Source organism: Nicotiana tomentosiformis, chromosome 5 (assembly GCF_000390325.3).
Source record: "Nicotiana tomentosiformis chromosome 5, ASM39032v3, whole genome shotgun sequence".
NCBI lineage: Eukaryota > Viridiplantae > Streptophyta > Magnoliopsida > Solanales > Solanaceae > Nicotiana > Nicotiana tomentosiformis.
In genome coordinates, this window is record NC_090816.1 from 109,468,541 (window position 1) to 109,493,431 (window position 24,891).

At 39.4% G+C, this 24,891-nt stretch overlaps 1 protein-coding gene across 1 annotated transcript; it reads right to left on the reverse strand.

The window, feature by feature from the left end:
- Positions 1-16,425: 16,425 nt before the first annotated feature.
- On the reverse strand, positions 16,426-22,718 carry LOC138892979 (uncharacterized). Its single transcript, XM_070176740.1, has 9 exons — positions 22,404-22,718; positions 21,509-21,926; positions 21,009-21,115; positions 20,289-20,617; positions 19,889-20,198; positions 19,319-19,665; positions 18,056-18,321; positions 17,641-17,696; positions 16,426-16,536 (listed from the first exon to the last, which is right to left on the reverse strand). Exons 1-9 carry the CDS (start codon positions 22,716-22,718, stop codon positions 16,426-16,428), a joined length of 2,259 nt encoding a protein of 752 aa, XP_070032841.1.
- Positions 22,719-24,891: the final 2,173 nt, after the last annotated feature.

The following is a 24,891-nucleotide window of genomic DNA, read 5'->3' on the forward strand; positions in this document are numbered from 1 at the left end:
TGGGTGTTAAAGTTTGGCTGCCAAATTGATTTTGTTAAGTAGAGATTCTTCTGAACCTTTCTCATGAAACATTGACTTTTTCCTTGATTATGATGGGTATGTTTGGGGTTAGTTTTTTTGGGGGGGGGGGGGGGGGCGGCGGCCGCTATTCTTCTTACTGAGTACGTACGAACTACGAAATATGAATCTATAGATATACTTCTTAAACTAGTCTTATGGTACGTGCTTTGCGCGTGTACCTATATCGACAAATATAAAGTTTATTTCAATATTTAACATATCATTTCGATAATATTTGTAGAATTTGATGATGTACTAAAGAATATAATAATAAATATTAGAAATTTATATCTATTATAATATTTATTTGAATGTGCATTTATATTTTTGTATGTATATTTTAGCTAATCATTTATATTTGAATGTACATTTATACTATGGATTTTCGTGCTTTTAATATAATACTAGTTTCTATGAACGTGCGTTGCACGATAACAATGTCATGTTGATGTTTGATCGCTAAAATTTTTCACTTTCCGATTGCAGGGTCTCTAAATACGTATGCAATTATGTTTTATCACTTAATATTCATGGATATCGTTTAAAAAAATTGAGTAGCATGAATGTATTATTTGTTCATAGAAGTGGTTACTAAAAAAAGTAAAAGAAGCTTTGTCATACAAAATAGAAGAAAAACAAAATTAACTCGTTAGGGGCAAACTTGTCCATTTTTAGTCAATTAATAGTTTTGTTACACCAAATATGAAAGAAGGGAGGTAAACGTAATATCGTGAACCACAAGGGATGTTATGAAGTCAAACCCGAAGGGAGGTTTCGAAGGGAGGTTTCTGAAATTATCTCTATTTAATATTGTTTATGATGCAAGTTGTGTATTGATTGGCAAGTACAATATAGATATGTATTAGAATAGGATTTATGAGATCTTTGGACAACTTGCTTTAGGCTTTTATATTTTAAAATAAATTCTTGAGAAGAGTGAAATCCTTAATTCTAGATGATTTTATTATACAAGTATTTTAAGAAAGACATAATGAATGATAATATAATTTTGTAACAGAAAAGAGATCTGGATAACTGATACCCTCCTAAGTCCCAATTTGCAGAACTGTGCTAAAAGTTTATACTGATATTCCCATTGGGTCTGTTAAAGTGAAGCATAAGTTCAACCAAAACAAAGAAGATATCAGGTTTTAAATAAAATCACCTTTAAAGAAAGAACAACAATAGCAATGTACTGCATGGTGATATACTTCATGAATTCTCCATTAAATATATTAAGTTAATCTTTAAGAGAAAATTCATGAAATTAAGAAATTAAATTACCTCTGGAAAGACTTATGTCCTTTGAGTGTAACAACATATGATGAAGCACATTATTAAAGAATATCATCATATCAGGACGGATAAATAATACACTGGAATAAGAAGCCAAGTTGACATAGTTTATTCTCCATTGAGATCGTTACAACTTACAGTTTCCTTTTATTTTTAATCTCGAGAAAGAACTCATGTTCTGAAATTATAAAAAAAAAAAACTTAACGATATTTAACATACAAAGTTATTGAAGTAAATTACTCACTCTGCCAAAGCTCAAATGCTACTACATGCAGCTGTGCGCTTGCTTCCTCTGCGAGTTTGATGCTTCGTTTATGTCTAAACTTGTTGAGTTAGATACATGAAACTAATCTTTGAGAGAAAATTATGTAACGAATACTACCTAATTTATTTGAGGTAGACATATACAAATTATACAAAGTGTCCTTCTTTATGTCGATAATTGTTTAAAAGTGCTTGTGTCCATGTCAGATTGGTACAGAACTTTCACATTATAAGTAGAACACATATGGAAAATAGATAAAAAGTTGGAACGTGATTGATGTTAGAAGCTTGTTCAAATTCATAATTATTTCCAACTTTATCACTTTTTAGTTGAATTAGAAGTTCTCGATATTGGTAGAGTAGGAATTTATACGCCGTGTATGTAGAGTTCAAATTGAAAAAGAATTCCATCATTAGTTAATTTATAATTAGATCCTTAAATTATACAAACATTTAAGGGCATAAAAGTCTATCAAAATTTCGGGAATATTTTAGTCGCTTAACATTAACATAAATTATTCGTACTTTTATAATAATATAGATATAGATAGATAGATTATATATATTCTTCAAGTGAAAAATAGTGAATAATGCATCCATTGCTACCCCGGAATGCATATCCTTATAACTCCTTGATTTGAACATCATCACATTTCTAGCACACACGTGACTAAGGGTGGCAAACTAAAACCCATCCAACCCGCCCAACCCAATTTTTACCTATCTATAGTACATACAAAACTTATTTACCCTTCCTAATTAAGTTTTAACTTAATTACATAGTCATATACAATTTACCAATTATATACAAATTAGTATTAATAAGTATACTTTTATATTAGGAATGCAATAGGGAATCAGTTATTTTCCCATTCTGCTCTCTCTCTCTCTCTTCGTCTCTCTTTCTCTCTCCGTCTCTTTCTCTTTCTCTCCTTCTCTGTTCTTTCCCCAATTTTCCTCCTTCGTTTTCCCCCTGCTTTTTATCCTCTCTTTACCTCTCTGATAAATCAAAATCCTAATCAAAATGACAATGGACATGGTGTAACTTGTTATTAAGCAATATTAGAGGCCCACCAAATTCTTGTGAACAAGGGACAAGTGCTGTCTGAGAAAAGGACTTAATCATGAGATATTTTAATTATTACCGAATAATATTATTCATACTGTTCAGAGTATGTTATATATACCAAATTTGAATTCTGTCATGTTCAAAATACAAAACTATTTTAATATAGAATTTTAACTTAACAATTATGTTGCACAATTGGTATCCGAATTGAGATTATCAATTAACAAATTTTGAAGGTGTTTGACTCTCAACCATTGACAACCATTAGAAGGTTTTGAAACTTTGAATTCGAATTTGGATTTTCAAAAAATATTATTTGTTTGGATTGGGTATTGCAAACGATTGATAATATTCTATGAAGTTTATATCTCGAGTTTGAGGGTATTTGGTGAATATTAGATTTGGTTTTACCGGATATTCAGATTGAAATTCAAAGAAGAAGCAGAAGAACACACTACATAAAAAAATATACAAATTATATACAAAAAAACATACAAAAGACATATTGTAAAAAAATTATATGAAAATTGTATTTAAATTGTATGATGTTGTAGTTATATTTAGTTGGGTAAGAATGATGTATGAAAGCTGTAGATAAATTGTATATTTTGTATAATTAGTTATATGTTGTTGTAAATATATCAAATTTTGTATTAAATTTGTTTGAAATTTATTTTTACTTTATATGCTGCTGTACCATACATTATTCTCTTCTTAAAATAGGTAATTATGGAAAAGAGAGAGAAGAGTTGCGCTAATTATAGCTTAAAATAGGTAACATACAATCAAAAGGAATCTTATTTAGATGGAAGGACAATTTCGACTTCGTTCCCTTCAGTTACGCTATTTTCGAAGCAAAGAATCCCCTAATTTAAGACACTAATAATGAATTGTATATAAATTGTAAGTAAAAACTTATTTAGGACGGGTAATATACAAAATTTGGATAATTTTGGTAAATAAGTTCCAAATATTGTATAAGAAGGAAACAATCTCAAGATTTAATAGGTTTGAGCATAATATACTTTATTGATGGGCTAATTTGGGCCAGCCCAAAGCAACTCATCAAACAAATAGTTGGGGTATTATCACTTTTAGCTCGCGTCAGAAATTATTTATATTCGGTAGCTGAAAAAGTGTATAAAATTTGTATAATTTTTTTATATAACATACAAAATATATATGTATATAGAAAATATACAAATAATATATATTTTTTCGACTATTAATTTGAGAACGGTTATACAGTGTCATTTTTTCCAAATAGTTGCCCAAACAAACCTGTGAATTAGCCCATTAGTGACGCGTGTAAAAAAAGAACATGGCCTTGGGAAGAGTGAAATTCAAAAATAGCTAGATTTACAAGCGATAATTGAAAAATAGCCATAATTTCAAAAGTAATCGAACTTTAGCCACTTTTCATATAAAGATAAATCTGAACGAAAGCACTGTTCAAAATTCGAAAAATATTCAAGCATAATATACTGGAGTTTGAATTTTTTACACGTGAACTTCCAGCATAATACACTGGAGTTCCAGCATAATATACTGGTCCAACATAATATGCTGGAAGTTCATATACAGGTGCTCCAATCTCTAGTATATTATGCTGGAACTTTCCGTATGTTGGAGTTCCAGCATAATATTGTAATGACCCGACCGGTCGTCTTGAGCTCTACAGCGTCGTTCGGCGGTTTGAGGTCTTGAGTAGTTTCACTTCATGTATCATGACTTGTATGTGTGGTATGAATTAAATTTTGAAAAGTTCGGAGTTGATTCAGATGGAAAATTCTCAATTCGGAAGAGTTAACTAAGGTTTGACTTTTGAGTAAATGATCTCGAAAATGGGATTTGAAGTTTTTAATAGGTTCGTATGATGATTTCGGATTTGGGCGTATGTTCAGGTGGAGTATCGGATCGCCCGGGAGTATTTCAATGCTTATTATGGAAAGTTGGCATTTTAAAAATTTTAGAAATTCCTAAGTTTGACTTGAAGTGGACCTTGGTGTTATCGATGTCCGTTTGGGATTCCGAGCCTTGGAATAGATTCGCTATGTCAGTTGGGACTTGTGTGCAAAATTTGGGTTCATTTTGGGTTGATTTGATATGTTTCGACACGAGTTTTGAAAATTGAAAGACTTGAAAAATTCATAAGTTTAATTCGAGGTGCGATTCACAATTTTGACATTGTTTGATGTGATTTGAGGCCTCGAGTAGGTCCGTATTATGTTATAGGACTTGTTGGTATATTCGGACGGAGTCCCGATTGGCTCGGATGAATTTCGGACGAGGTTCAGATCGTTTCAGATCATTTTTGGTTAAGGTTAATGGTAGAGGTTATGCTGTGTCCGCATCTACGGAGGGCTGGTCGCAAAAGTGAAATTTGGACTGGAAGGGGGGAGCCGCAGAAGCGGAATGCTGGGTGCATCTGCAGAAGCGAAATCCTCAATCGCAGAAGCGGAAGGTGGAGCAAAAGCGGAATTTTGGATCGCACCTGCGTTTGCGCAGAAACGGAACTTTTTCCGCAGGTGCGAAGGCTGGCCTCCAATGATTCTCCACAGAAACTGTTTTGGTCGCAAGAGCGACGCTGCAGGTGTGGAAAATCGCTGGGCAGAATGCTTTGTTAAGTACGGGGGTTTGACTCATTTTCATTTTATTTCTTCCATGGGAGCCGACCTTGGAGAGATTTTGGAGCGCCATTTTCATCGTTAATCATGAGGTAAGTGATTTCTACAAGTTGTGAGTTAAATATACGAATTTAGGTTGGTAAATTTATGAAATTTTGTAGAAATTGTGGGATTGGAAGAAAAACTAAGAATTGGTAATTTTAGATTTTGACCATAATTTTGGAAAAGGAATTAGGAATAAATTACATATTTGAGTTCTTGGTTGTCACGACCCGAAATTCCCACCTTCGGGACCGTGATAGCGCCTAACATTTTACTTGCTAGGCAAGCTAACGTTAGAATAATATTATCCATTTTAAAATAATTTTTAAATTTATTAATAACAAAGGATTAAATGCGGAAGTAAAGTATGAAATGTAGTGAATATTTCATAAAATAATGGTGTCTAAATACCATCCCAGAATTGGTGTCACAAGTGCACAAACTTCTAGAATAATACAAATAAAGGGTTTGAATAAAATAAAACTGTCTGAAAATAAACACACAGCTAAAGTAAAGTAGACAGGGACTTCAGAACTGCGGACACCGTGCAGTTATACCTCAAGTCTCCTCTGGTAGCTGAAATCCGAGCAATTCTATGGTACGCTGCTGGGACCAACTCCGAAATCTACACAAGAAGTACAGAGTGTAGTATCAGTACAACCGACCCCATGTACTGGTAAGTGCTAAGCCTAACCTCGACGAAGTAGTGACGAGGCTAAAGCAGGTCACTTACATTAACCTGTACGCAATATTAGTAACAACAACAAATAATAAAAATAAATCAGGTAACTCATTTATAATAGTTGAAGCCAACTCAGCAGTCATAACCAATTATTAATTCTACCAATTTCCGTTGCAGCGTGCAAACCGCTCCCACAATATATTAATTTTCAATCCTTCAATATATTTATTATATATATATATATAGACTTTTAAATAAGTCTGTTGCGGCGTGCAATCCGATCCCCCAATATAGACTTTTAAATAAGTCTGTTGCGGCGTGCAATCCGATCATCCAATATAGACTTTTAAATAAGTCTGTTGCGGCGTACAATCCGATCCCCCAATATATATATATATATATATATATATATATATATATATACACACACTTTAATTTACGTTGCGGCGTGCAACCCGTTCCCCCAATATAACTTTAAACAACTCATAAATGTAATAAAAATTACTCCAATAAATACCGCGTCCAATAAGAAACTATTAAGCATCAAGGCACACAATAATTATAATTTATTTATGAACAAACAATGGAAATTAGCAATTAATTGTGAAAATCATGGAGAAAATAGGCAGTTAATATTTAGTATGCTAAATGTCAAATAACAATTAAGACACATAAATCAAATAGCATGTAACAATTATCGCATGAATTCAAGAATTAATATTTGACCAAGAATAGGAGAGAAACAATTATTATAACAATTCATTCATGATTTAAAATGATTTATGATTTTTAAAGTAATTAAGCAAATAATTAATTTGACGACGTATAGACACTTGTCATCTCGCCTATACGTCGTTTACATGCATTTCACATAATAAATAGTTTAAGGGTTCTATTCCCTCAAGTCAAGGTTAACCACGACACTTACCTCGCTTTGCAATTTCAATCAATTATTCGACCACAATTTTTCCTTTTGAATTTGTCTCCAAAAGCATCAAATCTATTCACAAACAATTCGATATACTCAATACGAATCATAGGAATTAATTCCATATGAATTTACTAATTTTCCGATAAAATCCGAAATCCACTTTAAAAATTGACAGTGGAGCCCACGTCTCAAATCTCGGAAAAACTTACGAAATCCGAATACCCGTTCCGATACGAGTCCAACCATACAAAAATTACCAAATTTCGATGTCAAATGGACCTTCAAATCTTAATTTTTTATTTTTGGAAAGTTTTACAAAAATTCAAATTTCTTGCATCCAAATCCGAAATAAGTGATGAATATAGACATGGATTTATGAAATATAAACACTTTTGGTTATAGAACACTTACACACTTCAAATTCGTGAAAATCCCCTTTGAAATCACCCAAATCCATGACTTAAAACTCAAAAATGAGTAAAAATGGCGACTTCCGAATTTATGGGCTCTACCCAGTCATTTTCGCATCTGCGGATAAAAGTTCCGCATTTGCGGACTCGCATTTGCGAGACAAGGCTCGCATTTGTGATGCCAGGCTGCCAGGTGAAGTTTTGCATCTGCGGACATTCCTGTCGCACCTGCGACATCCGTTTTTGCGCCAAATGGCTGCACCTGCGAAGACCCCAGTCCAGTCCAGTCCTGTATCTGTGCAATTCCACCGCACCTGCGGCCAAGACCCTCGTAGGTGCGATTACATCAGAGGCAACAAATTTTCAGAATTTGCTTAAGTTCACAATTTGATCCGATTTCGATCCGAATCACACTCGGGGTACTCGGGACCCCGTTCGAATATACCAACAAGTCCCGTAACATAATACAGACTTACTCGGGGTCTCATATCACGTCAAACAATGCTTAAATTACAATTCACACATCGATTCGAACTTTTGAGTTTTAAACTTTTCAATTTGCAAATCTCATGCCAAAACATATTAAATGAATCCGGAATGACTTCAAATTTGGCACACAAGTCATAAATGACATAAAAGAGCTATTCCAATTTCCAGAATTGGATTCCGGCTCTGATATCAAAAAGTCAACTCCGTGGTCAAACTTGGAAATCTAAAACCTTTAAATTACTAGTTTCCGTTAAATGGCCATAACTTGAGTTAGGGACCTCCAAATTAAATTCCGGACATACGCCCAAATTTTAAATCACGATACGGACCTACCGAAACTGTCAAAATACTGATCCGGGTCCTTTTTTTCAAAATGTTGACTAAAGTCAACTCAGTTGAGTTTTAAGGCTCTATTTCACATTGTAATCCATTTTTCACATAAAAACTTTTCGAAAAATTATACGGACTGCACACGCAAGTCGAGGAATAATGAATAGTACTTTTCGAGGTCTTAGATAACAGAATTAATTCTTAAATTTAAAAATGACCTTTTGGGTCATCACAGTGGTGTCATGGTAATGTTCATCTTCGAAATTATTTGGAATCCGGGCACGTGAGCCCGAGGGTTAACTTTGTTGACTTTTCGAGCATAGTTGGGAATCATAATAAATTGTTAAATTGTAAGCATTGGAGTATATTTTGATTGATTTGCACGATTTGACTAGTTTCAGAACGTTTGGCTTTGAGTCGAGGAGTTAGAGAGGCATTTGAGCCGATTATGGAACTTCGGAGTGAGGTAAGTCTCCTGTCTAACCTTGTGAGGGGGAAACTACCCCTAGGTGATATAATGGTTATGTACTGCAAGTTGTGGGTTCTACGTACGCACGAGGTGACGAGAGTCCGTATGTAGCTAAAGCATATTTATGTCTGGGTGTATATATATATATATATATATATATATATTAGGCTGAGCTTTATCACTTTGAGTTGTTGGCCAATTATTTGAGAAACGGCAAAGGTTATATTCACTTTATGCTCATGTATTTGTATTGTAAGCATGTGACTCGTAATTCGATAGTTCCTTCCTTTCTTGTGGTGGGGGCCGAACGCCTCGGCAGTATATTGAGATGCATCTCTGGTTCGTGCCGGTTTACCCTAGGCAGTGTACACATGACTCTGGATCGGGCCGTACGACCTCGGCATAATCGTGCGTTATATCGCTAGCAGTTCGAATATTCACGAGATTTTCCTTCTACTGATGCCTGGCATTTATTATGGTATTCCTTATCCGTTTGATACTAGCACTTAATATATCTGAGCTGTTGAGATAAAATACGAGATTGAGAAATTCATATCTTTAAAAGAAATTTTGGAAGATTATACAAATTACAGTTTTACCCCATTATTACTGTTGTATTTTATATATGTTTATGATTTATCATACTGCTTTATTAGACCTCTAGTAAGTGTCGATGTCGATCCCTCGTCACTACTTCTCCGGGGTTAGGCTAGATACTTACTGGGTACGCGTTGATTCACGTATTCATGCTGCACTTCTGCACTAAATGTGCAAGATCTGACAGGTTCATTTGGTGGTCATCTTGGCGCATAGGCGCAACTGCCCAGGAGACTTTATGGTACGCTGCATTCCAGGCTACGTATCGCAGGCCACAAAGTCTCCATCGTAGTATTTACTCTATCCTGTCTTATTTACATTCCAGACAATTGTATTATTATTGTATTCCTTAGTAAATGCTCATGCACTTGTGACACCGGGTTTTGGGATATTCTAGTTGATGCTTACGGATTTGCATATTATTATCACCTTTTATTTTTATGCATTACTAATTATGTATGTACCCATGATTTTAAAGGCGTAAATTTTCCCTACTTAATAATATTCATGATTTCGAAAGTAATAAAATGAACAATTAACGTTATATTTCACCGTTGGCTTGCCTAACAACGATGTTGGGCACCATCACGGCCTATAGTGGATTTTGGGTCGTGACAACTTGGTATCAGAGCACTAGGTTCAATTAGGTCTCACGAGTCATGAGAGAGTCTAGTAGAGTCTGGCGGATCGGTACAGAGACATCTGTACTTATCTTTGAGAGGCTACATGGTTGTTAGGAGCACTTGCCTTCTTGATTCCCCGTCATGCGATTTGATTCCATTGAAGCTTGTGCCTTTATTTCTTTCCTACTTAATCTTATATGACGTGGAGCGCTTGTTATCAATTGGGCATCGAGGAGTTGTAATAGTATTGCGGATATGGTGCATGATGTTTCTCCCTGCGTATTCGATTGGGCTATTGTCGTCGCCTCGTGGAAGGATGTTCTGTCATTTCAGCACAATGTTAGTGTTGCCTACGGTTTTGCGTCTATGCACAATGTATTATGATGTTCATGAGTGGTGATCGCGCAATGTTGGTATAAATGATAGGGTTCTTATCTATGTGTCGCGGTAAGGAATGAATCGAGAAGAGGATTTCTCAGTGCATGGTTTAGAGGTTCGACATTTAGTTCTAGAGGACAAAAATCATTTAGACTATGGATGTTCAGGCCTAGGTTGTCGGAGTAGCGAGATCGAATATTTTCGAACTTGGTGAAAATTCTCATTTGTGATGTGGTGTCGTCGTCCTTGTTTGAACTCATTAAGGCTCGTCAGTGTTATGGTCTTCTTTAATTTGCCTTTCGGGGCAGGGTGTTATGAAATGGTACCTGAGAAGCGGTTGTCAGAGATGGCAGTGTATGTTGGCTTCAGAGTCTAATTGGCGCTTCTAATGTTGATGGCTCGGGGGAGATGATCCTTATGGAGTCTCACAGTTGGTGTCTATTTACCCGTTCGGGTGCTACAAAGATAGATTATAATTTGAGGTAGTATTTTGGAAACAAAGAAGGAGGAAGGGCATGGTGGGAAGTGTCTCGCGGTGGTTGAATTTCTAGTAGTCAAGTATCAAAAGCAGAGGTCGATAAGTTACTTAAAGGAGATGGTTTAACTGAAGTGGGAGTGGAAGGGTAGCGTATGAATTCTGTGGTAGGATAGCTACATGCCTTGAGAAACGTTTAGAGCGATTTGGGAATCATGGTAGACAGTGACTAGGTCTATTGATTTTAATTGGGATGGTGCCTACTGTGCTGAGAAAGATTGAATATGTCAGAGAGGAGTTTGCTTGGAATGAAGAGGGGTGTAAAAGCTTGATTATCGTTATGGGATAAGACGTGACTTCGAGTTTGGAATATATTGTCGGACTTTAAGTTGATGTCAATGGGGAATGAACAGACTCTTACAGCTGGTGGACGAGCACGGGCTTAGGGGGGTTTACTGATTTCGTGGTGGTTGTACCCAGTGCAGCGCTGTTGGAAGATATCGGTATGGAATTCTATAGGTGAGCTATCTCTTGCGAGCAGGTTAGCGGTTGCGTGATTTTGATGAAGTTTCTATGAATAGTTCTACTTACTACCCGGCAGAAGGTCGAATATGCGATTGTGGCTGATAATTCAGAATGTTCACGAAAAGTTTAACAAAAGATTGCGAGAAATGTGGCGGGTTAATGGTGCGAGATAATGATAATTAAGAAGGAGGAATCATTGTGGGGTTTACATTTATGTGATTGTAGCTTAAAGCTAATTGGGGGAGTCCACCGTCTACGATTGGGTCGCGTGGCTGTCTACTTGTACAGGTTTTGGGAAGGCTTAGAGTTTATGCTTATTGTGGATATGATATACGAGGAAAAGAATTCATCTAGTTTCTTCTTTGGGAGTGTTCGTGTGCTATCAGCGCATGAGTTGGGTTATATATTAGGGACCAAGTCAGAGTGTGTGACTCTCAACAGTGGTTCTGATGGGTTCAAGAACGTAAGCGCAACGTCTAAGGATTTTGGGTCCGTTGTGTGGTTAAGGATTGATTTTTGCAATGGGTTATAAAGGGACTTGGAGTGTTTCTATGTTAGCACCGGGGGTCTGTGGTGCGATGTTAGAGAGATGGGAGAAAACAACTTCAGATTCGTAGAGGATCTTTTAGAATGGGTGTACCAGTTGGAGATGCTATTGGACGCATGAGGAGGGTATGAGATGGTCCATGGGTATTGAGGCGATGTGGTCTCGTGAATTGATTCACTCTAAATGAGTGTTGTTGAGTTTCATTACGTTTTTAGATAGAGCTATTATTATTATTTCTAAGGCAAGTCAAGAGTAAATTGGAAGAAGTTGGGTCGATTAGTAATGTTTTGAATCAGCATGATTGTGGCAATGCTCAGTTCCCTCAGCGTGTTAAGTTATACAAGTGGTTTGTGGTTGTACGTGCGGTCTTGACAACCACCATAGTTTGATTGATTTGGGAGGTATTTGATTCAAATGGCCTTGGTATGTGTAAATGGATCCCAGAAGAGTTATGGCAGTTTAGACCACGACTTGGGGTTCTGCGGTTATAGGAGTTCAGTTTCGTGTTGCAATGGTTCTTCTGAAATGGGTTAAGTGAAAGATTTCTAGCCAATGAAGTGTTCATTCTACTAGTAGTTCAGGGGTTATAATGAATTCTTGTACTCTCGCGTAGCAGCATGATAGGTGCAGTGAGCAACATGAGAATTGGAAGTTGAGGATCAAGGTTGCATCTCGGTGTTGATAAGAATGTCACTAGCTCGGATGAGCAGGGAAGAATTTAGATGTTCAGAGTAAGCTGGAATTATCTTAGGGTCGCCTGATAATGGTGTTCTGTGGAAGAGGCATTGTGTTTTGATTTGCGGATTCTTGATTTGCTTTACAGAATTACTATGGTTGGTGGTATGGAGGTGCAGACTTTGCTACCCAGTACGAAAGGTCGTGGGAGCGTATCCCACGGGAAAATTGTATAAGTGTGACATCTTAGTCACTTGATTGTTAAGGATTGAAACCAAGTATGGAGATTCTGGTGCTATCATGTGAGAGTTTATGCCTGAAGGGTGCTCTATTCATTTAGTTGTGGACTGTGGGAGTTTGTTCCGGATTGGACGACTGCTCGTGTGTGTCATGAATAGGGACATTGTGGATCATTGAAAGGTTGTTGGCCAAGTATAGTATGATCAGAATCGGCTTGAGGTCTGTTGGTGGGTCTAATGTGAATACATGCTCTACGTCAAGTCGGATGTGTTCATTTGGCATATCATTTCTTACGGAGGAGTCTTCGGGCGTTGGATGTTATTCCCATCGTCAGCTATTCCATGTAATATTCTATTGTGCCATGTGGGTTGTCAGACAGCTTGATTATTCGCACATGTGTTCTGATCCTATGTAGCTTGTAGTGTTATATGAGCAGGATGGCTCTCGATATGCAGGTCATTTATTGCACCTTAGTCATGCTTGGGATTTTGTAGCGTATGGCGCTATCTGTCTCCCAGGGTTGTATTATGCACTTGGCGTGCTTGTGGTCGATATTCGGGTATTTTGTAAGTATAAGCATTACAGCTTGATGGGTGTTTCCTTGTTGATTGTTGTGTGGATAGGGTGGCATGCCGCCTGTTTGGATCGAGTGGAATGCCGCCACAGGTATGTTGTGTGGATCAGGTTATGCACCGCAAGGATGTCATGTTTGGATCGGGTTGCATACCGCAACAATGTCATATTTGGATCGGGTTGCACACCACAACAGTGAGATCTTGAGTACGGTTCCTTATACTTATTTTTGTGTATCTTGTTTCTCATCTTCGAGAAAGGTTTATAGCATCTGTTGGCTGTTTTATTCGTTTTGTGGGCTGGGTAGTTCTTTGCTAGAGTTTGTTCTTCCTTATGTGTCATATTCGAGCTTTAGCTTGTTGGCACAACGATGGCGTCATGCGAGATTTTAGTCAGTGTTTGAGGTGGTTTATTGTATGAGCAACTTGTACTGGGTGAGATGAGGTTATTGGACTTGGAATCAGTGCGATCAGATTTATGTGAGGTATATTAAAGATAAAATGTCACTATTCGGTTCAGAATGAGGTAACGGTTTTGGTCAAACGGAGGAACTTCAGGAAATTTTGATTTGACAGGTGGTTATAAGCTTCTACGTGTCGTTTTCATCGTTGTTGTACTACTAGGTTTGGATAAGGGCTTATACGTATTCTGAGGTATACTACAGACATTGGGTTAGTGAATTTGCAACTGTTGTGCTTGGAGGAGGTTACCATGGGCAAATGAGTTATGCGGTGCATTGTGTGGTAAAAACATAGGTGCTTGATCATGTGTTGGTTCAGCGTGTGGAGATTGATACGGTGTTCGTATGTTAGAATCAGGTCTTGTAGAGCAATTCAGATGTTGGAATTTGATCCTAAGGTTTGTTGGCTAAAATAAAAGGGAGAATCTTCAGTCTGGCTCAAGCTAATGTGCTCACGTGGGTTGTAATGGAACGGGAAGGTGCCCGAGGTGTTAAACACTGATTTTTGGTCAATCCTAAAACGATTCTTGGCACGTTCGAGGGCGGACATATGTTTAAGTGGGGGAGAATGTAACGACCTGACCGGTCATCTTGAGCTCTACGCGTCGTTCGGTGGTTTGAGGCCTTGAGTAGCTTCACTTCATGTATCATGACTTGTACGTGTGGTCGGAATTAAATTTTGGAAGTTCGGAGTTGATTCGGATGGAAAATTCTCAATTAGGAAGCTTTAAGTTGGAATAGTTGACTAAGTTTGACTTTTGAGTAAACGATCTAGGAATCAAAATTTGAAGGTTCCAATAGGTTCGTATGATGATTTCGGACTTAGGCGTATGTTCAGGTGGAGTATCGGGTCGCCCGAGAGCATTTCAACGCTTATTGTGGAAAATTGGCATTTTGAAAGTTTTAGAAATTCCTAAGTTTGGCTTGAAGTAGACCTTCTAGAAAAAGGAGAGAAATCAACAATAATGCGCACATGTGAAAAGGCTTATCCTGTAGGGTGACTCTTCCAATCCAACTCTATCGAAGGAGAAAAAAAGCTGGGACTATGACTGTCAATATCAGTAGTGGAGGAAGAAGAGTAGTGCCCTTTTTTTAGTTAGTCTTAATAGTTTAATAATTCAACTAATGGTCTTCTAGCCTAAAAAAGGAGTCAGCCCAACATGGACAATGATAGACAGACCAAAGATTTACATAGTCGTTGTGTGCTTGCTTTGTGCACCGACACAACAAAGTTCTCCGTTTGGGATTTCGAGCCTTGGAATAGCTTTGTTATGTCAGTTGGGACTTGTGTGCAAAATTTGGGTTCATTTCAGGTTGATTTGATATGTTTCGGCACGAGTTTTGGAAATTAGAAGACTTGAAAATTCATAAGTTTGATTCGAGGTGCGATTCGCAATTTCGACGTTGTTTGATGTGATTTGAGGCCTCGCGTAGGTCCGTGTTATTTTATAGGACTTGTTGGTATATTCGGGGCCCGACTGCTATGGAGGGCATGGTAGCTGAATCTGCAACTACCACCGACGGCTCATCAGACTGGCCTACGGTAGTAGTCGACTTACCCTTGTTCTTCGGGTTCTTTGGGTCCTTCAGAGAGTACCAGGAGAAGGGCTGCTTAGCCCTAACCTTCGTATCAAAGCTCTTGGGCTCCACTACCGCATCCGTGAGATACTCCGTGATAGTGTTGGGATATGGATATGAGCTTTCACCCTGCCTGACAACTAGAGACATGTTGGCCGACATGATGGCACCCGCATTGATTGGGTATCCGGCCATGATGGAAGAAACTAGGACTGCCCGAGGGATTGAGAGATTGTTTTCATTCCGGCTTGGGTCTATACGACTGCACACAAATGTTTGCCACCCTTTTGCTTCAAAGTTGAGGGTGTTCCGCTGAATGGGAACCCCTGCTGTGATCCATGGTGCTGGTGGTCCCGGAGCTACCTGAAGCTCAGCTAGCCATGGGCGAGCTGCATCGCCCATAGCCAGCTTTTCCAAGTATTGCACCTGCTCCACATCCTCCAACCTTAGGTATGTGTTCAGGGTGGTTTAGTCAAATCTCACTTTCAAGTTCCTCACTTTCGTCACTTTGGTCCCCTTCTTGATGTGTGCCATATTAGCATAAAATTCCTAGACTAAGCGCTCTTTGGCATCTACTACACTTTGAGTGAACCATGTCCACCCTTTTCTCTCCCGAAACTGTTTTGCCACATTTGGATTGTACCTATCCAAGTCTTTTAAAAGAAACTGATGCTCAAGTGTGAGCGATCTCTGAGGCCACCACTCTCGGAACCTCTTGAATGCAGTCAGGCTCACAAACCTATCTTCCCAAACTTCCTTCTTCTTCGACCTCTCGAGGCCGGCAACTCTGGTATCACCCCCTCAACCATCATCCGAAATATCATCATCATCAACTGTGACTGGTGTGGCGGGGGCATGAGTAGATGAGGGTTCTGAACCCTGACTGTCATCATCCGACCCCTCAGAAGTACTCTCAGAAGAGGTAGGCTCATCTCTCAGTCAGAATCTGTCCTGGGACAGCTGTGACTGTGATTGCACAGTAGGCTGTCTTTGCACTGAGTCGCCCTCCGATGCTTCCCTAGACGGGGCATATGAACTTGATTCGAAGGGTTCCGGCTGTCTACCTCGACCTATTATTGCCTTCTTACTGATCACTTTTTTGAGGGCGAGGGGTAGGGTGCTTTTTTCCTCTGCCTCTGGAAGGTTCACCCCTCCCCTTGGATGTATCACCTCGTCCCCATGATCTAACCATTATCTGTGATACATAGCAACAAGAATCATTTATAGTTCAAGTCCAAAGTATCAGACAGTTATAGACAAACAATATGCAGGTTGGGGTAAGTGAGGTCCACATATTTTTGGGTACGACCGCAAATGGGTTTGTGCGGACCGCACAATTTTGGAACTGCAGCTGCACTGATGGTTCTGCACTCTGCACAATTTTAAGTGCGACCTGCACAATTGAAGTGCGGTCCGCACAATTTTGGGTGCGGCCGCCCATTGAAACTTCAAAAATGATAACTCTCTGAAGAGAGAGAATTGCTTGATCTGTGGCTGCACACACTTTTTTGCGGTTGCGGTTGAATTTCTCCGGATCGCACAATTTCAAGTGCGGTCCGCATAATCATTCTACACCAAATGACCTAGCCTACTGATCTGCAGACCACACAATTCCTTGTGCGACCGCACAATTCAAAAATTCATCGGGCAGATTCTTAGGGTTTCTAATTCACACACAATTTATACATGGTAGTAGCAATTTAGACATGATACACAGTTTACCCATCCCCCAAATAGCAAATAGGAAGTTACCCACACAAATTTAAGCTCACATGATGATGAATTTGACATTAGGCCTAAAAATAACTAAAAACAAAATTAAGAAAATTGAAAAATTTAATGGTGAATTGAACATACCAGTAATGTAGTGATGCAAGGAAGAATCAAAGATGATGAAATGAGAGTGAGATGCTTGAATCAATTGAGTGCACTGTGCTTGCCCTAGTGTCAAATGTTCATAGTTCGTAAACTTTGAGCAATGGTTAGGAGGAACTATTTATAGTTGACCAGTTAGGGCAAGGACTTAAGAGCTGAGTGCGGCCGCACAATTTTGTGTGCGGTCCGCACTCTTTTACCTGTGACAAATTACCCTTTTGATGATCTGCGGTCCGCACTCTTTTACCGCATATTTCCTTGTGCGGCCGCACTTTGGCCATTTCTCTGACATGTACAACTTCAGAGAGTTTGCAATTTCTGATCTCCAATTGTGCGGCCGCAACAAGAATTATTCGGCCGCAGATCACTTTCTTCTGTGGCCTTCAAAATTGTGCGGTCCGCACAATAAATGTTCTGTCCACACTTTTTTCACATATAGCCACTTTTCCTGAGCACAGTTCCTGCAAAGTACACTCATTCCTGCAACACACTTCAAAACCAGTTAGCACAAAACAAGACCTATCTAAAGAAGAAGAAAAAGGAAAAGAAAAAGAAACATGGGTTGCCTCCCAAGAAGCGCCTGATTTAATGTCGCGGCACGACGCAGATTACCATCAATCACTTGAAATGAATCACTGCCACTATGTGACCATCACAAACTTTTCTCAGATAGTGATTCACCCGGTGACCATTGACTCTAAACACTTTATCATTTTTATTCTTCAAGTCCAATGCACCAAAGGGTGTCACACTCACAACTTCAAACGGGCCACTCCATTTAGACTTTAACTTTCCCGGAAACATCCGTAACCGAGATTTGAACAATAACACAAGATCACCTTCTTTAAACTCCTTGTTTCGAATGTACTTGTCATGGAGGTGCTTCATCTTCTCCTTGTATAAGGATGAACTTGTATATGCATTGTATCGAAATTCATCTAGCTCATTCAAATGGGCCACCCGTAAGTTGGAGGCGACATCCCACTCAAGATTTAGCTTCTTCAAAGCCCACATGGCCTTGTGCTCAAGTTTCACCGGAAGGTGAAAAGCTTTCCCAAATACTAACCGGTATGGAGACATCCCAATCGGTGTTTTGTAAGCCGTCCTATAAACCCATAAAGCATCATCAAGTTTCTTTGACCAATCCGTTCGGTTGGCATTCACTGTTTCTGACAAAATACTCTTGATCTTCCGGTTGGAGACTTCCACTTGTCCGCTTACTTGAGGTGATTGTGACATTGTGAGTGACACCATACTTTCTAAGCAAGGTATCAAAAGGTTTGTTGCAAAAATGCGACCCCATCGCTTATAATGGCCCATGGAGTACCAAACCTTGTAAAGATATTCTTTTTCAAAAATACCACCACACATCTAGCTTCGTTGTTGGGTAGAGCAACGGCCTCAATCTATTTTGACACATAATCCACAGCTACCAAAATGTAGGTGTTCCCACAAGAGCTTACAAACGGTCCCATGAAATCAATACCCCACACATCAAAAATATCAATTTCCAAGATGGTGGTGAGGGGCATCTCATTCTTCATTGAAATCCCACCGGCCCTTTGACATTCATCACAACGCTTGACTAGATCACTTGCGTCCTTGTAGAGAGTAGGCCAATAGAATCCACAACTCAACACTTTGGTTGCCGTTCTTGCTCCCCCATGATGACCACCGTAGCGTGAAGAATGACAAGCCCCAAGAATTTCAACTTGTTCCTCCTCTGGCACACATATTCTAATCACGCCATCGGTACAAATCCGGAAGAGGTACGGTTCATCCCAAGAATAGTCTAGGCAATCCCGTTTGATCTTTTTCCTTTGATTTTGAGAGAACTCATTCGGTAAAATACCACTCACAAGATAATTTGCTAAATCAACGAACCATGTCATCTTAGTCATTGAAATGGCTAGAAGTTGCTCGTCGGGGAAGGAGTCATTGATTTCAAGGCCGTCATGTGGCCTCCCCCCTCCAAGCGAGACAAGTGGTTCGCCACTTGGTTTTCACTGCCTTTGCGGTCTTGGATGTCTAGATCGAACTCTTGCAATAAAAGCACCCATCTCATTAACCGAGCCTTTCAATCTTTCATGCTCATAAGGTACCGAAGTGCCGCATGATCCGTGTGGACAATCACCTTTGTACCCATCAAGTATGGGCGAAACTTCTTCATAGCAAAAATAATAGCAAGGAGCTCCTTTTTGGTCATAGTGTAATTGACTTGGGCATTATTCATGGTCTTACTAGCATAGTAGACCGGATCAAAGATCTTGTTGACACGTTGCCCCAAAACTGCTATGACCGCCACATCATTAGCGTCACACATGAGCTCAAAAGGCAAGCTCCAATTCGGGGCGGTGATAATAGGAGTAGTTGTCAATTTGAACTTGAGCAATTCAAATGCCTTCATGCAATCCTCATTGAAATGGAATTTGGCATCTTTCGTCAAAAGCTTACACAAAGGGGTTCACCACTTTAGAAACATCCTTGATGAAACGCCGATAGAACCCCGCATGACCCAAGAAACTCCTCACTCCCTTCACGGATGTTGGAGGTGGAAGTTTAGAAATCACCTCTATTTTCTCCTTGTCGACCTCAATGCCATCATTTGAAATTTTTTGGCCAAGGACAATGCCTTCCTCAACCATGAAATGATATTTCTCCTAATTCAATACCAAGTTCATCTCTTCACATCTTGCCAAGACCTTATCCAAATTTTTCAAGCAATCATCAAAATAATTCCCGACCACTGAAAAGTCATCCATGAAGACTTCAAGGATGTCCTCTACCATGTCTGTGAAAATAGCCCTCATACACCTTTGAAAAGTCGCCGGTGCATTGCATAACCCAAATGGCATCCGCGAGAATGTGAAAGTACCATAAGGACATGTGAAATTAGTCTTCTCTTGATCCTCTGGAGCAATAAGAATTTGATTGTTGCCGTCATACCCATCAAGGAAACAATAGAAAGCAAGGCCGGCCAACCTATCAAGCATTTGATCTAGGAAGGGAAGTGGGAAATGATCCTTCCTTATGACTTTGTTGAGCTTGCGATAGTCCATACACACTCTCCACCCAGTCACCGTTCTTGTAGGAATCAACTCGCTCTTCTTATTGATAACCACCGTCATGCCCCCTTTCTTTGGGACACATTGCACTGGAGAGGTCCACGAACCATCAGAAACGGGGTAAACAACCCCTACATCTAACCACTTGATGATCTCCTTTTTGACCACCTCTTGCATTGATTCATTTAGCCTCCTTTGATGTTCAATGGAGGGTTTGGAATCTTCCTCCAAATTAATCTTGTGCATGCAAAATGTAGGACTTATTCCTCGAATATCTGCCAATGTCCATCTAATAGCTTTCTTCCTCTTCTGTAGCACCGCCAATGTGGAGTCTACCTGCACGTTAGTCAAACAAGAGGAAAGAGTAACCGATAAAGTAGAAAAGGGCCAAGAAATTCATACCTGAGATGTGGAGGCAATGAATTTGACTCAAAAGTGGGAGGCTTCTCGATTGAGGGCTTTGTTGGAGGAGTCTTCTGATTTTCAAGATCCAAGGACAATTTGCGGGGTCCATAAGTGTACGACCCCATTCCTTGCAATGAGTTCATGCATTCCTCATAGCTATCTGTCTCGTCATCATCAAGGTTAAGCAAAATGACCTCCAAAGTATCATCAACATTCATCGCGGCACTAGTATCATCAATAATCACATCGGTCAGCAAGTCCACAAACGAACAAACTTCATTGCTATTTGGTTGCCACATAGATTTGCACACATGGAAACCACCTTTTCATCACCCACCCAGAAAGTGAGTTCACCGGCTTCCATATCAACAAAAGCCTTCCCCGTAGCAAGGAAAGGTCTACCCAGAATAATCGGCACCTCATAGTCCACTTCACAATCAAGAATCACAAAATCTGTCGGGAGAATGAATTTATCAATATGAACCAACACATCATCAATTATATCCAATGGTCTCTTCATGGTACGATCTGCCATTTGTAATCTCATAGATGTGGGTCTTGGTTGCCCATTTTCCAAAGTCTTAAAAATTGAATAGGGCATCAAATTGATTCTTGCCCCAATATCACAAAGAGCTTTAGCAAAGTTGGCACTTCCAATGGTACAAGGGATTGTGAAAGCGTCGGGATCTTTCAATTTAGGAGCCATTGAGTGCACAATTGCACTCACTTGATGAGTCATCTTTATAGTTTCATAATTCATCGACCGCTTCTTTGTCACCAAGTCCTTTATGAACTTTGCATAACCGGGCATTTGCTCCAAACCCTCAACCAATGGCACATTAATAGATAGACTCTTCACCATGTCAATGAACTTTTTTAATTGATTCTCGCTATTTTTGTTGGCATGCCTTTGAGGATATGGAGGAGGTGGCCTTGGCATTGGTGCCTTAGCCTTTGGCACTACTGATTCCGGTATTTCAACAATGTCCTCCCTAGACGGGTTCACTTCTTCTTGAGTCTCCTCCACATTGTCATAAATATCAATTCTTACTTCATCATTTGCTTGCACCATATTTTTTGGGATCTCATCTTCTTGTACCACTTGCTCGTCATCCATAATTTTTCTTTGACTTGAGGTGGGTGCATCCCCACCTTTTCTACTCCTTGTAGTCACGTCCATGGCATGTCCCATGTTGTTCCTACCCTTTGGGTTCACCACCGTGTCACTTGGTAGTTCCCCCTTAGGATGAGTGTTTAAAGCTTGCGAAATTTGCCCCAATTGAACTTCCAAATTGCGAATTGAAGTGTTGTGAGAGGTTAGTTGAGTATCGGAGTTGGAATTATTCTCTATCATTTATTTGAACATGTTCTCAATTCATTTCATCTCATTGTTGGACGATCTTGGACCCTGGGAAGGATAATGAGGCGGGTTGCTCGGTTGTTGATACATCGGGGGCCTTTGAAAGCCCGACCCCCGATTTCCTTGGTTATTGTTCCATCACCCTTTGTTGTTGCCTCCCCAATATCCTTGACTATGTCCACTCCAATTGCCTTGGTTATTTTGACCATTCCAATTTCCTTGATTGTTTTGATTGTTCCAATTCCCTTGGTTGTTTTAATTATTCTAATTCCCTTGATTACCATGAGGTCACCATTGTTGTTGATTCGGACCTTGAGAGTTGTTTCTTTGCCCTTGGAAGTTGTTCACATATTGTACTTCCTCCTCTTGGTCATTGTAAGATTCATCTTGATCAAACCCACTATCTTCTTGCACATAATGTTTCGCACAGTTTTGCACTTGAGGACCCTTTTGCCTTCTCTTGTTTACCATCATATTAACTCCCTCTATTGTATTGACTTGCTTAGGACCTTGCAATTGTTGAAGTTGAGCCTTGGCTAATTGATTCATTGTGGTGGTCAACTCGGCAATTTCTTGCCCATGATCATGCAATTCTTTATGTAGGTGAATCACGTTTGGATCACCTTGAGGAGCATTCGTTCGACTTTGCCATGCTGAAGAAGTATCCGCCATTTCTTCTAAGATCTCACAAGCTTCCGCATATGGCGTTGTCATGAAATTTCCACCGGCAATTTGGTTGACCACGCATTGATTGGCAGTATTGATCCCCCTATAGAACGTTTGTTGAATCATAGCCTCCGTCATGTCATTGTTTGGGCACTCTTTCACCATAGTTTGGTACCTCTACCATATTTCATACAATGGCTCATTGGGTTCTTGTTTAAATGCTAGAATCTCATCTCTAAGAGTAGCCATATGCCCGGGAGAAAAGAAAATTGGAAATAAATTTCTCCGCCAATTCATCCCATGTATGGATGGAATGGTTTGGCAGCCTTTCTAACCAATCCAAGGCTTTCCCCCATAGAGAGAAAGGAAATAGCCTCAACCTTACTCGGAGACGTTTGTCCGTTTACTTCCCCATCAAGTGTCCACAAACCCTTTCAAGTGTTTGTACGTATTTTGATTTGGAGCCCCGGTGAAGAATCCCCGTTGCTTTAGCAATGTAAGCATAACATTTGTGATTTGAAAGTTACCCGCCCTAATGCACTGCAGGACTATGGCACTTGCATACCCTTCATTCGGCAACACTCGGTGTGGAGCCGCTCTTGGTGGAGGTGGGGGTGGAAAGGGAACGTTGTCTTGAGGTAGTCGGCCTCGTCTATTTGCTTGAGGTTCAAGAGGAACCTCTTCAACTTGGTCATCTTCCACGTCCACATCCCCCAAAGGCATGTTTCCGAGAGGATCATTGTTGTTGAGAGCCATTGTTTCACCTACAATTATTTCACCAAAAAGATTAGTAACACGGAAGGAAAAGAAGATAATTCACACACAAAACCAAATATATAGCTAAATCCGTTTTTAGCTCCCTGGCAACGGCGCCAAAAATTGATCTCGTCCAAGTCACACCTCTATTCGGGGTTGTGAAATGGTTGATTGCAATAATAATACCCAACAAGGAGTCGTGATCGAATCCACAGGGAGCTGAGATGAGATTAGTAGTATATATTTGGATAAAGCACGTGAAGTATCTTGGTTGCACTTCCACAAATATGGTTTTGTTTTTACTTCAAAAATTACATTAAGGATTACAATTCTAAAGATATAAAACTAGAAAATATTGTTTTTGGATGGTTTTCAAATATATAAAAAGTCCTAGGGGTATGACCTTCACCTAGGTGTTGGCCCAGCGGGTTGTAAACTTTAAAGCTTGTTTTGTTGGTCAGGGTGTATTATAGCAATCAACACTCAAGTACCCACTCAATACCTCTCGGTAAGAGAGTGATTTTGCCCAATTTGGCTTTCTTAATTCCAAATGGGTATTGAACAAAACAGTTGATAAAATGCTCAAGTCGGGTTTTACTATCTCTAGGTTCAACCCTTTAATTGGGACTATCAGTCTCTTAATTTTATCCCAAATTCTTGTTAGCCAAGTTTTCCTAGACTAAGTCTCACTTTCTCAAGTAGAGACCAAGTGAAATAGGCATAAACTAATATTTGCAATTATTAATTCTACAATTAAAGGCAAGAACAAGGTTAAATAATAAACACCCAACCATAAACAAGCCATAAATCAAACACCCATTAGGTTCACACACTAGGGTTGGGTCACAACCCTAGTTAGAAATCTAGATACTCATAATGGGTATAGAAGAAAAGATGATAAAACTCATATTGCAAGATTAAAAGATAAAAATCCAATGTTAAATTATCAAAGTAAGCTAAAGTTTCCTAAAGGGGCAAGTAAAAACGGGTACAGGATTTTCAATATTCCAAACTTGACCTAATTTCGTGAAAATAGTCTATTTATACAAAGCTGGAATTTTCGGATAAAATTGCCCTTTCGGAGGTTCTGTAGCCGCACAATTATATGTGCGATCCGCACTTCTCTTAAGATCTTGAGAGGAGTTTATTCTGCGGCCGCACATTTTTGGATTACGGACACATCTCTCATGTTCTGCGGTCCGCACAATTCTGGGTTCGGCCGCACTCACCTCTTCTGCGGAGCGCACATTTCGTGAGTGCGGTCGCATAATTGTTTCTGCGACCGCATAATTATTGTGCGGTATGCATTTCTTCTTGATCTTGAAATGAAACTCTCTGAACTTTGGCTCTTACGTAGCTTTTGTGGCTGCACAATAATTGTGGGGTCCGCACTTTGCACTGGGGCTCTGTTGATTTCCTTCAC